Raw genomic sequence first — 14,654 nt, 5'->3', positions numbered from 1 at the left:
GACTTTGCCGGAACTATCTCGGCATGTGCATAGCGAGAATTGTACGCATCAACGAAAGTCAATGGACAACTTCAGGACATTGCTGCTAGTTCTCCCTCTACTACTACTCGACCACCCCCAGCCCTACAGCCTGTAACACTAGCAGCAGCATCCAGTGCTGTTGTTGATGCTGATAGAGTCTCTGAACTTCAATGCTTAAATGTACGTCAATATACGGCATATGCAAGTGAAAATTCCAGATTCCAACACTATTTGCAGGTTACAGGCAGGTTCCACAGTTGCTAACTTGTCGTTGCAAATATGCTCTAATGCAAAAAGACCTCGAAAACCTTATCAGCTCTGATAATTACAGGAACTGACACTTTTACGCCCTATTAATTAGGTCAAGGGATGTGACATCTTGTACTATGCTGTCCTCTCCGAGCATTGAGCAAGCTGAGATATTTCAAGAGCTGTCCTGTGCTGTTCAAACTGCAATAATACGGTGTTCTGGCGCATTTCCTGGCTAGTGAATGGCCCCATAACGAACTGGCTGAGGTTTCGTTTCATCAAGCAGCAGGCTATGGCCAGAGTGATAAGTATGTCACATCCCTTGACCTAATATTAATAGGTGTAAAAGTGCCGGTTCCTGTAGCGAGGCCAAGTTTTGAAAAACACGTACTGCAATCTCATATGTAACACACTGTTACAATGGGAACTCAGGTAAGCCCCGGGCTTACAGCTTGCCGATATGGATCACGAATCATTCAAGTTACACCTGAAAAAGTGGCATTCGACCCTGTTGTCCGATGCAGTCATCGGTCTACCGAATTATGGTTGCAAAAATAGTCATTATTCTCTTCCGATTTGAGCAAGACAGACATCCCCTGGAACTAAAATTTCACTATAAAGACTAACGATCTTGCACTATGATATGTTCCTCATCTCGACGTTCACATTATGAATTCGATCACCCCTACCACTCCTGACTGCGAGCCCTCACAATTTATTTATTTTACCTGACCTCATCAGTCATTGCCACTATCCCTTGCGACAAAACCCTCACTGTTATGCGGTGTCCCGTGCATCTGATCAATGGCTTTTTGACATGATGCGACTTGCAGAGCCCGAGATCAGAGGGCATGCTCATATCGATATGGACACAGGCGCATTAGCTGCCGTTTGCTATCCTAATGCAGATGCTTTCCATCTCCAAGTCTGCTCTGACTTCTTGAACTGGTTGTTCATTATGGACGACTGGATGGAGTACAATGCCGTCGATCTACAAAGAACGCGCGAATCCTGTATTTTTGCACTGCGCGATCCCATCAATTTTGACACGGAACAGCTTGGTGCAAAGATGTGCAAATCGTATGACTGTTTTTTTCGTCGCATAACACTCTTTCTAAAGGCATTACGCGGCTAGGTTTTTCAGCCGCCTTAGGGAGACTGCCGGCCCCGGCTGTACAGAACGGTTTATTCACGCAAGCGAATTGTTCTTCGCTGCTGTGGCTAAGCAGGTGGACGACCGTACCAAAGGAAATATGTATGATCTGGAATCTTACGTCGCACTGAGGCAAAATCTCAGCGCAGTGAAGATCGGGTTTCCCCTCATCGAATTCGTAGCTCAAATTGATCTTCCGGACGAAGTTGTGTCGCATCCAGTTGTCATGGCCTTGCAGGACGCGACCAACGATCATACTATTTGGTCCAATGTAATTCTCTTCTTTCGTTAAACGCTGCGGTGTTGCTGACATTACTGCTGATAGGATATTTTCTCATACAACATGGAGCAATCTCGTGGTGACGTACATTGGCATAATATGGTTGCCGTGCTCATGCACGAACGAGGACTAGACCTGCAAGGCGCCATCGATTACGCTGGCCAGATGTGCAAAAATGCCATCCAGCACTTTGAATCTAGCCGTGCTAACCTCCCCTCATGGGGAGAAGAGGTTGACAAGCAGGTGGCTATCTATGTAGAAGGGATGCAAAACTGTATGGTCGGTCCCCTTCACTGGCAATCTAATTCCGCCCGCTATTTTGGCAAGGATGTGCATGTTGTCAAGCGGGACCGAATCGTCAAGCTGATTCCAAAAAGGCCTACAATGTAAAGCCTAACACTAGTGGTGCATGGTGAGATCGGCTTCACTTCTTTCACGCATGCGCAATTCTTACGACTAGCTTAGTAGAATATTAGTACATAATTCACGTCTCGCACAAACTTGAAAGTTTTGTTTCACTCGCATAATACGCGACATCCCACCTTGCTTGATTTGTCCTTCGTAGCCTCAAGTTCGCCTTCTGTGTAACACTGAATCAAAGTTGCTCTTTCGTGAGACCGATTTGAAAATAGCGTGCCGTTTAGAATTTTTAGGTTGAAAGTCGATTGCCTACTAAGGCAGTAAGTACGACTCAAGGCTGGAATAAGGTTTAGCCTAGCAGGAAAAACGTCCAAGACTGACCCAACAACCGGCCAAATCTCTGAATTTTTACGGAAGGTGTTCATGCGATGCTCGTGATCAACTTATATTCTTGGTTGCACCTTTGCAAGTCATAGAAGTGCATTCAGAACGTTCTCGCAGGTCGTGAAGCACCGCGCCAGCCTGGGCGGCTGGTGTCCACGCCACCGAAAAGAACAACGGTTCCCTGAAAGCATTGCACAGCGCTCTGGCCTCTGAAGAAGCAATCGTGATTTCAAAACTTTCACACCCAATCTAACATTGACCAACCTGAGCCACCTGTGCAACCATGTGAGATAAATGACCGCCGAACAAAGGGGAAAGAGTCCGAAAGGCCACAGTGGATGAAAGGGAATCATATATTACGAGTTGGCTGAAATTCAGTTAGAGCACTCGATCATCATCCCAATCATTTCACGCACAATGTCGTTGTCATTCGAGCAATTGTCGTTCTATTTCAAAGAATTCGTCCAAAGCCTCAAGTTCCAGGTTCGAACCTACAATATTATTCTTCAACGTTATATAATATACTAAACCTCACCTCAATACTGCAGATTTCCTCATCCACCCAGGAGACTCAAATTGATATCGAGTGCCCTCCTAGAGGAAACCGCGAACATCATTACGGTTATTGCATAACCCAAGACTTCATTCTTGCCTTCGAGAACGAGATCAAGAAGTTCATCAATCCCGCCAATTTTCATGATCCCGCGTGCGCGTCGTTGACTCGTAATTGGCTTATAAAGGAGTTGCGCCTTCGTCAGTTGGATTACAAGTGTTGTGTCGACCTAGTCTTGGAGCCTGAGGATTCTGCAGATGAAGACTCGGAGGGGGAGGTAGAAGGGTTAGCTGACAACGAGGACGATACAAAGACTGATGAAGATGAGGGCGGTCCAACTGACCACGAAGACACAAAGGAAGACAAAACGAATGCTGATGAACAAGAGTCAAGTCTCTATGAAGACGAAAAAGGCAACCTAAAGACTGACGAAGAAGCCGATACAATTCACTATGAAGACGAAAAGGACGACGATACAAAGACTGACGAAGAAGCCGATACATTTCACTTCGAAGATGAAAAGGAGGACGACCCAAAGACAGATGAAGGCGAGGGCGATCCAACTCACTTTGAAGACGAAAAAGAAGACGATCCAAAGACTGATGAAGATAAGGGCAATGCAAGTCGCTACGAAGACGAAAAGGACGACGACAGCAAGACTGATGAATACGAGGCCGTTATCAGGGGCCATAATGAAAATATCAAGGACGATGAAGATGAGGGCTATACAAGCCACGATTATGAAAACGAAACCTCGGCGATTGGATACGCAGACGATGAATTTGAAGTCGAGTACGATGCAGAAGAGGTGGTGGTGGTCCTCTCCGTTTGTTCAGACGATCCCATCAGCTTCCAAGCACGGCCTACACAAGCGCAAATGGACATGATGACGACATTGTTCTGCCAACCGCCTCAGTGGTGGGTGAGCTATAAGGACATCTAAATGTACTTTAGTTGTACTGGATCAATATTAGTATGCAGGAACATCGTGACATTGATTATTACTTACGAGCTCCCATTTCCGAGTTGCCTTTCGTCACCCCTTTTCTCCACAGAAGTACCTTTGCATCGCCCAATCACTCATGAGTGGGATATTGGATAACGCGCAAGAATGAAAGAAAGTTCAGCGCTTGAAGCTTGAATGATTCAACTTACGTCGTAGCACAGCCACAAACCGCATCGATGAACCTAGGTTGGTTTCTCCAGAATTCAAATGACCATCATGAAATTGCAGAACAGTCTCTTTTTTTTATGTTGCTTTCGTCACTCACCCATATGAGTTCAATCTATGACACCATTATCAGCGAGTTGACTGCTCCGGCGATAACATTGACGTACCTCTTGTCCGAGTGTTAAGACTGGAAATATCATGAGAATATCAGCGATTGTAGAATACTGTCCTGCTCACCCCAATCGTATATCACCACGACGCCAGTAGCCACTGCGAAACTGCATGTCAACGTTAGATCTGGACATCCTAATACGACGAACCTGTCCAATAGCTGAAAAAAAATTCTGAACTGATATATGGCCAGTCACTGGGATCATTTGAGACGGAAGTGATATTTGAGACGTAAGTCATGTTCGAGGGGTGAGCGAGTGGGGAATGTCAGTGGTGTATGACGATAGCGTTCGTGCTAGATATACCACCGTTCTGCACTACTATCGCCAAAATCAGGATAGTGGAGAATATTTGATCCTGCTTCAAGACCCTTGGTCGGGTGAAACGCAAAATCTGAAAGGGTGCGAAATCAAACAAAAAGCCGGTAATCAAAGTAGATTTTGATTTCCAAATCACTATTACGTACGGGAATACTTGAACACCAGGAAAGTTCCAGTCGGACGTGATGTCGACAACTTATTTCCAACACGGTTTTCGCGTGTGTTTGCTGCGAGCTTGGAAAAATTGAAGAGTTCCCTATGAAATCATGTAGTCATCGATCTAACACAGGTCGAAGTGTGATTGATATACGTGAAACGAGTATTACACACTCTTCGGCATCGCTGGCTGAGCCTGAGGCGTAATAGCCCCCCGATTACTCTTATAGAACAAGGGCTTGCGGAAATCAGACAATCAACCGTGACAGAGTGGGTCGAATATATCTCACCTCATCCGTCGCCTGGTACGCTCGAATCATTCGGCTATCATGATCATATCATAATGATAAACGGAGCGATGGTACTCATAGAGCAAATCCGATGCAAAGCTTACTATGTTCAATGCATCATGCGCTTGATGTCATGGTGATGTATTTTACTGCCAGATATATGCTGAAAATTTCACAAGGGAGACGATAAGTGACGCACCAGAAGCCTAATTTCTGATTGTACAGGCTCATCCCGATGGCATCGTGTTTCAGCAAACACTTATCCTGTAAGAGTAAGACCCGTCGTTCCCATGTAGGTCCATCCTGCGTTGGCACAGATCAGTGCCATCCTGTGTTAAATACATGAAAGCTAGTATGATATAGATACCCGTGGCAACACCAAATTACGGCAATGAATTAAGGCTTGAGAATCGCTGTCGATGGAGAAACGGAAACAAAGGTCGAAGTTCGAAGTTCGAAGGCGCTTTGAAGGTTGTAGGATGTGTAGGGGCCCTAGTTGTTATAAATACAAAACAGTTGCGGTGGTTTGCAAACAAAAGTCCAGAGAAAATCTCAGCGTTTTAAGGCAGGATGCTGAAGATGCACACGATATTGGGCACAATGAATTAATAATACAAGGGTTTGAATTCGCGCACCAAACATACTAATACGAAAGAGGCGGCTCCATGTGTTCGGTGCGGCCAATTGTCTAAATTTAAAGCCCGCGGCGCTACCTTCGTCATTTGCGCAGTCAAAAAATGAACACAGCTCTGCAAGCAATGGGTTGAAATTTAAAGGCCGTTCCGGAACTCAGCCTCATCTGTACCACTCCCTCTTGTTTCAGACCCTTCAGTCACTTTCCATGTAGAACCCTGGCTCCGGATGTGCCAAAAGTCTGTAGAATCATGGCCAGCCAGTCACTGGCCGGAGTATGCAAACTCCAGCTGGCCGGAGTATGTGGAATCAGTGTTGACTGGTGTAGATATATACATATTAGAATTACTGTAAACACAATAACTAGCCTTATGCCTACAAAATGTATAATACAGCTGGCCGGAGTATGTAGAATTAGTGTTTAGTGTTAATATATATATAAATGATTACCATCAGTGGTAGTGGCTAGCTTTATGCCTGCAAGATATAGAATTCAGCTAGCTAGTTGGCTGGCCTGATTTCACTGCAGGTAGAATCAAGCTTGCCAGTATGCAATTCTGTAACCAATGACTGACCAGCCTTGACTCCACTGTTGTAGAATCAAGAATCAAACTGGCCAGGACACAATGTTGAAACTGATAACTGGCCAGTCTTGGTTCTACATGTTGTAAAATCAAGTCAGCCAGTCACTTGTTATTAAGTTGCATACTGGCCAGATAGCCTGTACAACATGTAGAATCAAGACTGGCCAGTTATCAGTTCCAACATTGCATCCTGGCCAGTTTAATTCTACAACCGTAGAATTAAAGCTGGCCGGTTTAATCCTATAGAAGAATCAAGCCTGGCTAATTATTGGTTTGGGATTTCTATACGAGTACTAGTCATTAGTTACAGAATGTCATACTGGCCAGTTATCAGTTTTAATATTGCATCCTGGCCAGTTTGATTTTACACCAGTAGAAACAAGGCTGGCCAGTTATCAGTTCCAACATTGCATCCTGGCCGGTTTGATTTTACACCAGTAGAAACAAGGCTGGCCAGTTATCAGTTCCAACATTGCATCCTGGCCGGTTTAATTTTACACCAGTAGAATCAAGGCTGGCCAGTTATCAGTTCCAACATTGCATCCTGGCCGGTTTAATTTTACACCAGTAGAATCAAGGCTGGCCAGTTATCAGTTCCAACATTGCATCCTGGCCGGTTTAATTCTACAACATGTAGAATCAAGACTGGCCAGTTATTAGTTTTAATATTGCTCGGTTTAATTGTACAATAGTAGAAACAAGGCTGGCCAGTTATCAGTTCCAACATTGCATCCTGGCCGGTTTAATTCTACAACATGTAGAATCAAGACTGGCCAGTTATTAGTTTTAATATTGCTCGGTTTAATTGTACAATAGTAGAATCAAGACTAGCTAATTATTGTTTTGTAATTTCTATACTAGTCATTAGTTACAGAATTTCATACTGGCCAGATAGCTTGTACAACATGTAGAATCAAGACTGGCCAGTCATCAGTTTTAATATTGCATCCTGGCCGGTTTAATTGTACAATAGTAGAATCAAGACTGGCCGGTTTTCAATCACAACATTGCATCCCGGCCGGTTTAATTCTACAACATGTAGAATCAAGACTGGCCGGTTTTCAATCACAACATTGCATCCCGGCCGGTTTAATTGTACAATAGTAGAATCAAGACTGGCCGGTTTTCAATCACAACATTGCATTCCGGCCGGTTTGATTTTACAACAGTAGAATCAAGACTGGCTGGTTTTCAATTCCAACATTGCATCCCGGCCGGTTTAATTCTACAACATGTAGAATCAAGACTGGCCAGTTATTAGTTTTAATATTGCTCGGTTTAATTGTACAATAGTAGAATCAAGGCTGATCAGTCATTGGTTTCAGATTTGTATACTGGTCAGATAGTTCCTACGACATGTATGATCAAGACTGGCTGGTTATTGGTTTCAACATTTCATACCGGCCGACTTGATTCTGTCTATTGTAGAATCAAGGCTAACCAGTTATTGGTATCAGAATTACATGGACTGCATAGGGTAGATATAAGCTAGTTATATACTCTTATAAGGGCCAGCCATGTACATACATGCTGTAGGAACCATCTGGCCAGTCCATATCTTAAATACAATTATCTCGGCCAGCTGTGGACTACATAGAGTGGAGCTAGTGCTAGCTAAGCTACCTTGTCATTCATTAGCATTGAGAATTATCCTGTCATATTTTTCCTAGCAAAGACAGTATACCAGATCAAAGTATAAATTGACATCCATTGAAATTTTTCTCTGCCTCCTCAACAAATCTTCCCCACATCAAGACCTGCTGATAAGCATAGGCTTGATGACCAGGTCTGGTGGCTTGGCCACCCCTTCTCTCCCATTCATTCTGGTGGTACTTGAACCAGTTTATGGTCCAACCCATTTCATGTCTTACCAGCCTTAATTCCTCTTGCCATCTATTCCATCTAGCCTTAGCCTTCAACCAGTTCACCCTGTAGACTAGATCGGTTGGAGCTTTAGTGACATATCATAGAGATAAAGATTTTTTCTTACATTCATCTATCCAGGCATCGTCTTGACCTTGGCTTGCATTATTTCCCCTCCAAAACCAAGCCAGCCTGTCTGACCCTTGTCCAAATCTATTTTCTTCTGTCACCTCTTTGTCTATACTGAGCTCTGTAGGCGATATTGGCTGATAAAGACTCCCCAAGGTGGCTTTGTCCATGCCTAGACCTTCCATTGCTGACCTTGCCCTCTGATAGCTTCTTACACACTTGTCAATTTTGAGCTGACAGCGTTGAGCTTCTTGCTTTGACCTAGTCCCAGCCCATGTAGAATTAGCACTTCGAAAATACTGACGATAGATGATGGCCTTATGACCAAGGGCCATTCGAAGCTTTTCGAGGCAGTCATTGGCTTGGCCCTTTCGAAGTTCTAATTCTTCAGCTTGGAGGGGACCCAGTCCGAGAGCCAATGCATCCTGGTAGGGCACTGATGATGGCATCCAGATACCCATCTCTTCAGCCAAGATTTCTTCGTCAATATACTCTGAGATCTCTTCATCTGAGACCTCTCCCCAACCATTTTCATCATGACCTGCATAGCAGAATCTAGGATCGTCGGAATGCACTGTTGCAGTTCCAAGATCCATACCAGCAGTCATGGCATCAGCTGTTTCATGAAATTTAGCTATCCTAGCTGTCAATCTCTGTCGCTTCTCTTCTATAGAAACTTTCTGTCCTGGGGTTGCATCAGTAGGAAGTTGTCGAATATCTGCCCTTAGTCCATCCCTAAAATAGTACTATGTCAAACGGTTTCTCTATTTTTATTGGTTACATACTGTAAATCCTCCAGATTGATGCCAGTAATGAGCCAAGAGACTGTCCCAGGTTTGCTAGTGTCGGTATTCTCAGACTCAGTTAATTTGAGTCTAATCTCTGCCATAGTTGGAGCTAGATACAAATACTGATCAGATGTCTATACAAGAATAGCAGCCTCACAACTAGACAGAGTTCACTTACCTTTGTTCATCTGCAACTGATAGATGTCAAGATACTCTCCACGTTGTTCCATGGCCTTTTTCTCATCGATCTTCCATATCGAAATCTTCTCAGGGTCCAGAGACAGAGTGAGCTCGTCAAAGGGAGACTTTGTGTCATCAACACCTTTGAGAGCCCGTTTGTACTTTTTCAAGAGAGTCTTCACTGGAAGCTCAATTGTCAAGCTTGTTCAAATGCAAAATTTGGAGGGCTTACTTATTCCCACTATTTTTTTCCAGTTTGAGTCTCGCATATGATCATCAAGAACTTCTTGACGGTGAGCCTGACTCATTGACCGAGCAGTTGGGGAGATCTTATTGAATGGTGCCCACAGAGTCTCCAAAATCTCCCCATCAACATGTCCAGCCCCTTGAATAAAGTTGAGGCTGTACCTTGCAAAGCAAGCTAATTTGTGAGCGCTAAGATGGAATTTTCCAACTGCTGGAACGATGTGCATATTTTCAGGTACAGACAAGCCCTTGCTCTGGGCTACTCTCTGTAGAAAATTAATGCTCCACTGACACCCCACATCATAAATGATGAGGGAAGAGTCTATACCAGCTGAATGATAATTCAATGCATTGCATATTGAGTAGTCGATATTCATGTGTCTAAAAATTACCTGAGCTTGCATAACATGTTGATTTGGAGGACATACACAGACCTTTCGCCCTTCTGAAAATCAACTATACTATGAGGAACAAAGCATCCATGTCGAGCACAAGCAGTTGCTCCTACACCTGTAGCTCGAAGATTGCTCCTGCTGATATTGGCTGCATTTACTGCACGATGATTGCTGCAAGAAGACCGCTACAAAGATAGTGAAGCATGAACGAAAAGTGGTTGTCATGAGCCAACTCACCTCTTTACTTTCTACAGCCGATGACAGATGAGTCTGGTATTCTTGATCTTTCACCATATACCCAAGCCCGTCTGACAAACTAATGTCCAACTGTGGTTTTCTCATTACCATATGTTGAGCAGTGAAGTTCCCGTCTACCACATATCTTTGTGAAACAAGCCAACTGTACAAACAGGTAAGCATAAGGTTAAAAATGTGCAAAAAAGAAAAGTAGAAGTCTCTCTCCGGACCAACTCTCTGGCTGGCATGTCTTTGAGTGACATCTATGCACCTCAGTTTAACCGGCCAGCATGGTTATGCATGCTATCTGTGTCAAGCTAGCAAGCCAATTTAATGTGCCGGCCGGCCTGGTTTTACATCCAGTCTATGCCATGCTGGCCAGCTTGATTAGAACATAAGTCAGTCCGGCCGGAGCTCTCGTACACTATGCAGTGTAGGGCTAGCCAGTGAGTATGATATTCTCAAGTGTGGTAGAGAAATTGAGTCGCCTCTCCTTAGAATGAGATGGATAAATGACTTGCCTTTCATATCTGGCTTGCCAGTCAGGAGGTAGGTTAATCCCAGGCTGTGGACAAGCAGGGCAAAACCAAGCCAGATCACCCTTGTCCGGTTTCTGCTCATCATTATGGGCAAAGCCAAACCATTTTCGACTCATCAAGTCTCTCCACAGTCGAGACACTCTCATAAGTTCTCGATATCGATTCTAGAAAAACAAATTGGTACTGTTAGTTTAACTTTCACCAAGAAGACTTATAAGACTTACAGGAACAGTATCTGGGAAACAGTTATTGGTCATTCGACGGATTTTTTCAAAGAAGCTGGATGCTGAAGTCTTGCACTCCAGTGCATCAATTAGAAAATGATTGAGGACATCAAAAGTAAAGGCAGTCTGTGGTCGAGTGGTACTGGCTGGAAATAATTTAGCTTTCAGCAATTGCAAATGCTGCTGACAATCGACCCCAGGACAGCTGCACCAGACAACGTTGTGCAAAAACACTCCAGTGGAATGTACAATGGTCAACTTGGTTGGTATAGTTGAACCATGAACTGTCTCCATTGGTGAAAAATTGGCCTCTGCGTCCATGGGAATATTCTCCCATGCATGCATGTCGTCAGAAAATGGACATGGTTGTCCCCCATGGCCCATATACCAGATAAAACCCAATTCTTCAAGTGATGTGTCGTTGAAGCATTTCCCAGTCCACTCTTGAACCTTGTGGAAGGGCAAAAACTGGTGAGCATTGACAATGCAAGAACGACAGAATGTCTGATCTCCACTGCAAGTCAAACAGCGGAATTTCCCTTCACCAATCTGACAAGACTGGCACTGGGATACATCGGAGGGTTTCTCCAAGTCAAGGAGAATATCCAAGTACAAGTCTCGGAAAGGCAGATATTCTTGGATGAAGTCATTTTGTGTCTGGTCGTAATAATCTCTATTTAGTACATCATTAAAAGACACTGAATCACTATGCTTGCCTTGGTTTTTCTTTGTGAGTTCTCTACATAGGAAACAAAGTCACCAAGGGTTTGTCTATCAAAATCTTCATGACTGTTTTGCAACCCTTGAGTGTCTTCTCTAATACGTTTACGAGGGCTGGAGGATGGAGATGGTGTTGGGGCAGTGTCATAAAGGCTATCAGCGCATGATTCCACCCAGGTTGGCTTCCTTCTCTTTCCAATGACTTGTTTATGAGACACATAGGCAACATCAAGGTCCTTGCCTTTAGACAAACGACCTCTTCCTTGGAAGGAAAATGTAGCTGCCTTGAGTCGAGTTTTTTTCTTGGGAGACATAGGGTTACGTGTGGGGGAAAAATTGATATTATCAACATTCTATTTTTGATAGTTGAAACCATTCATAGGAATCACTAGATCACATCAACTAATCTAGTAGGTATACTGTCAAACACTTGATTTGTCCCATTCCACCCCTCCTCCTCCAAGAACCACTCCTTTCTTATCATCTACTTGTCACAACAAATAACTATCCTGCTGCCCCACCATCTGCAAAAAATAGGCCTGTGTTGGAAAGGGGGGTCTGGATACCCCACATCTAGAGTGGATTTTATCCCTCATAAAATGGGCAATAACGAGCCTTTCTCCCGGACCCCATGGACCAATAGAATGTTGTAAAACCTTCCCGGAAATGAAGACCATTGTCCCAGGGTAATAATCCAGTTCGGCCCCAACATCTGCTAATGTCAACTTAGCCTCATGGCCACTGCCTAAACTAATCAGAAGATCAAAAAGAGAAGGTGCGCCACCAGAATCTCTGTGTGATAAAGTTGTACGATTTGCAATTATTTCCAATCCTGAGAAGATCGAGGGCCAATCACAGATGGGTGGTGATGTTCTATCAGAACCTTGAAGTTCCTCAATAATACGAGTGATTGCCAAGGTGCCTGCTTCGAATAGATCTGGAGCCGATACAGCGGTAATGGCATTCCAGAAAGATTCAGTAGCTGATAAAGCAGCTAGCCACTCTTGGACTTCCACAGACTTATAGGAAGCCGAGGTAACCATTGGGTCTTCCAGTCTCTGCAAATGAAATCAAACAAAGTCAAAAGTAGCTAAACAGCCACTAAATTTGGCCTATACCTCGTGTCTTTGCATAAAATATGCTGGTGATACTGTGACTCTGCCTGCTCCAAATTCTCCACCCCCTCTGGGACAACAAAGCCTTGAGATCGCCAAGACTGTTGGGTGGAGGACGTAATTGTTTCAAGAAGTAAAGTCCGTAAACCCTTAGTGGCTGAGTTCACATATTCCTAATTTAATTTATCAATTGATGAGGGGAATTCCCAAGGAAGAATGAACATACAACCCGAGAAGAAGACAGAATATTTGGCAAGTAAATTGTTAAAATTTTACCTTGCCTGTCCACAATAGTAGCTGGTGCTGAAATTTTACCGATCATAGCTGCAGAAAAGTACTTTGGTAGCTGATTGGTATTAGCGAGGGGACCATCAGATTTAGGTGTAGAGACTTTGGCCATTTCGGCAAATCTGTCAACATCCCAATCCACATAATCTGCAAATGATGTGAATTTAAAACCAGGTGATATCTTGCAGAGTGAAACAACTCACAAGGATTTACCATTGCATGGGCAACTGTCAGTGCAGCTCGATTGATCTCATATTCTGAGATTGACGCAGAAGCATGGAAGTTGACATCACGTGTTGCTAAGCAACTGTCTAGCTCATGTCCAATTCTTAATCTTAAGTGAGACCATTTAATAGAGCGGATCAAATAAGGCCCTAAATATAACCTCTCACCTTGCTTTGTGTAGAAGGTGAGTTTGCAATATCCCCCCTCTGAAGATCCCTGTTGCTGATGATTTTCCCATAATTTCCTTGATCCTTGTGGTCAGAGCTGCTCTCAGCTTGATTGATTGACTCATTTGTTGGTCCATGGTGAGCAAGGAAAATTTTCAACCAGCTCGTTCGGATCAAGACTCAATTTAACTTATATGAAATGATTCTGAAAAAATTGTCCCGCGATCAAATTTGGATATATGAATGGAATCTACTGATGGAAGACTGATTAAATGAAGTTTCCGAAAAAATTGTCCCGCGATCAAATTTGGATATATGAATGGAATCTACTGATGGAAGACTGATTAAATGAAGTCTTGCCCAGATTGTGACATAATTAGTACTGTAATAACTCGCTCAGATGCTGGAAGAGTGAAGACTAATATTGGCAGACTACCACAGAAGAATGAATGATATTCTGAATCTGGGACTACACTGTGGGATCCCTGTCTCAAATAACAGGAGACACTTCCAGCTGGAGTTCAACGCCTTGAGAGACAGCAAGGACTCACTTATTAAGAATGCAATCACAAAAACAGTAGTGTATAATAGTAAATTGGCATCCGGAGGATACCAGGACAAGTAGCAATGACGCCATATGATACAAACTGCCCTGCACCATCAGAAGGCTGACTCTTCCCTTCTGACCATGGAGGGGAGATACCTCTGAGGTTACCTCTGAGGCATATACTGGCTAGCCCGCCCTCAAAACTGTTCGTGTTAAGAGTTCTGCCTCAGAGGTAATACTTCGTTAGCTACACCTATACTGTAGGGTATTGAAAATGTTTTCTTTGTTAACCGAAGAAAACATTCTCAATACCCTGCAGTATAGGTGTAGCCAACTTACCTCTGAGGCAGAACTCTTAACACGAACAGTTTTGAGGGCGGGCTAGCCTCTAAGTGGCCTGTAGGGTATTGAGAATGTTTTCTTCGGTTAACAAAGAAAACATCTTCAATACCCTACAGTATATGCCTCAGAGGTAAGTTAGCTACACCTATACTGCAGGGTATTGAGAAACCCTGCAGGCCACTTAGAGGCTAGCCCGCCCTCAAAACTGTTCGTGTTAAGAGTTCTGCCTCAGAGGTAAGTTGGCTACACCTATACTGCAGGGTATTGAGAATGTTTTCTTCGGTTAACAAAGAAAACATTTTCAATACCCTACAGTATAGGTGT

The 14,654-nt window shown here is 43.7% G+C and overlaps 4 protein-coding genes across 4 annotated transcripts; 2 read left to right on the top strand and 2 right to left on the bottom strand.

The window, feature by feature from the left end:
- Positions 1–562: 562 nt before the first annotated feature.
- On the top strand, positions 563–2,093 carry HD556DRAFT_1435365 (isoprenoid synthase domain-containing protein; the record flags this gene model as incomplete). Its single annotated transcript, XM_041305419.1, has 4 exons — positions 563–582; positions 976–1,350; positions 1,406–1,694; positions 1,749–2,093. The coding sequence occupies 4 exons, from the start codon at positions 563–565 to the stop codon at positions 2,091–2,093; spliced, it is 1,029 nt and encodes a 342-aa protein (XP_041152194.1).
- A 771-nt stretch (positions 2,094–2,864) lies between these two features.
- Positions 2,865–4,086, top strand: HD556DRAFT_1314837 (uncharacterized protein; the record flags this gene model as incomplete). Its single annotated transcript, XM_041301017.1, has 3 exons — positions 2,865–2,930; positions 2,996–3,922; positions 3,982–4,086. 3 exons carry the CDS (start codon positions 2,865–2,867, stop codon positions 4,084–4,086), a joined length of 1,098 nt encoding a protein of 365 aa, XP_041152193.1.
- A 134-nt stretch (positions 4,087–4,220) lies between these two features.
- Positions 4,221–4,582, bottom strand: HD556DRAFT_1451453 (uncharacterized protein; the record flags this gene model as incomplete). Its single annotated transcript, XM_041307959.1, has 4 exons — positions 4,221–4,286; positions 4,339–4,358; positions 4,409–4,441; positions 4,492–4,582. 4 exons carry the CDS (start codon positions 4,580–4,582, stop codon positions 4,221–4,223), a joined length of 210 nt encoding a protein of 69 aa, XP_041152192.1.
- Positions 4,583–7,485: 2,903 nt separating this feature from the next.
- HD556DRAFT_1314836 (uncharacterized protein) lies at positions 7,486–13,578 on the bottom strand (the record flags this gene model as incomplete). The annotated part of the gene is made up of 19 exons (XM_041301016.1): positions 7,486–7,550; positions 7,727–7,744; positions 7,767–7,793; positions 7,853–7,948; positions 8,031–8,276; positions 8,316–9,052; positions 9,103–9,214; positions 9,284–9,466; positions 9,518–9,912; positions 9,966–10,111; positions 10,164–10,326; positions 10,751–10,866; positions 10,927–11,583; positions 11,670–11,999; positions 12,213–12,702; positions 12,765–12,918; positions 13,038–13,196; positions 13,253–13,383; positions 13,442–13,578. The coding sequence occupies 19 exons, from the start codon at positions 13,576–13,578 to the stop codon at positions 7,486–7,488; spliced, it is 4,362 nt and encodes a 1,453-aa protein (XP_041152191.1).
- Positions 13,579–14,654: the final 1,076 nt, after the last annotated feature.

Source organism: Suillus plorans, assembly GCF_016647745.1.
Source record: "Suillus plorans strain S12 chromosome Unknown HD556scaffold_131, whole genome shotgun sequence".
Taxonomy (NCBI): Eukaryota; Fungi; Basidiomycota; class Agaricomycetes; order Boletales; family Suillaceae; genus Suillus; species Suillus plorans.
This window is presented reverse-complemented; position numbering and strand designations above follow the sequence as displayed.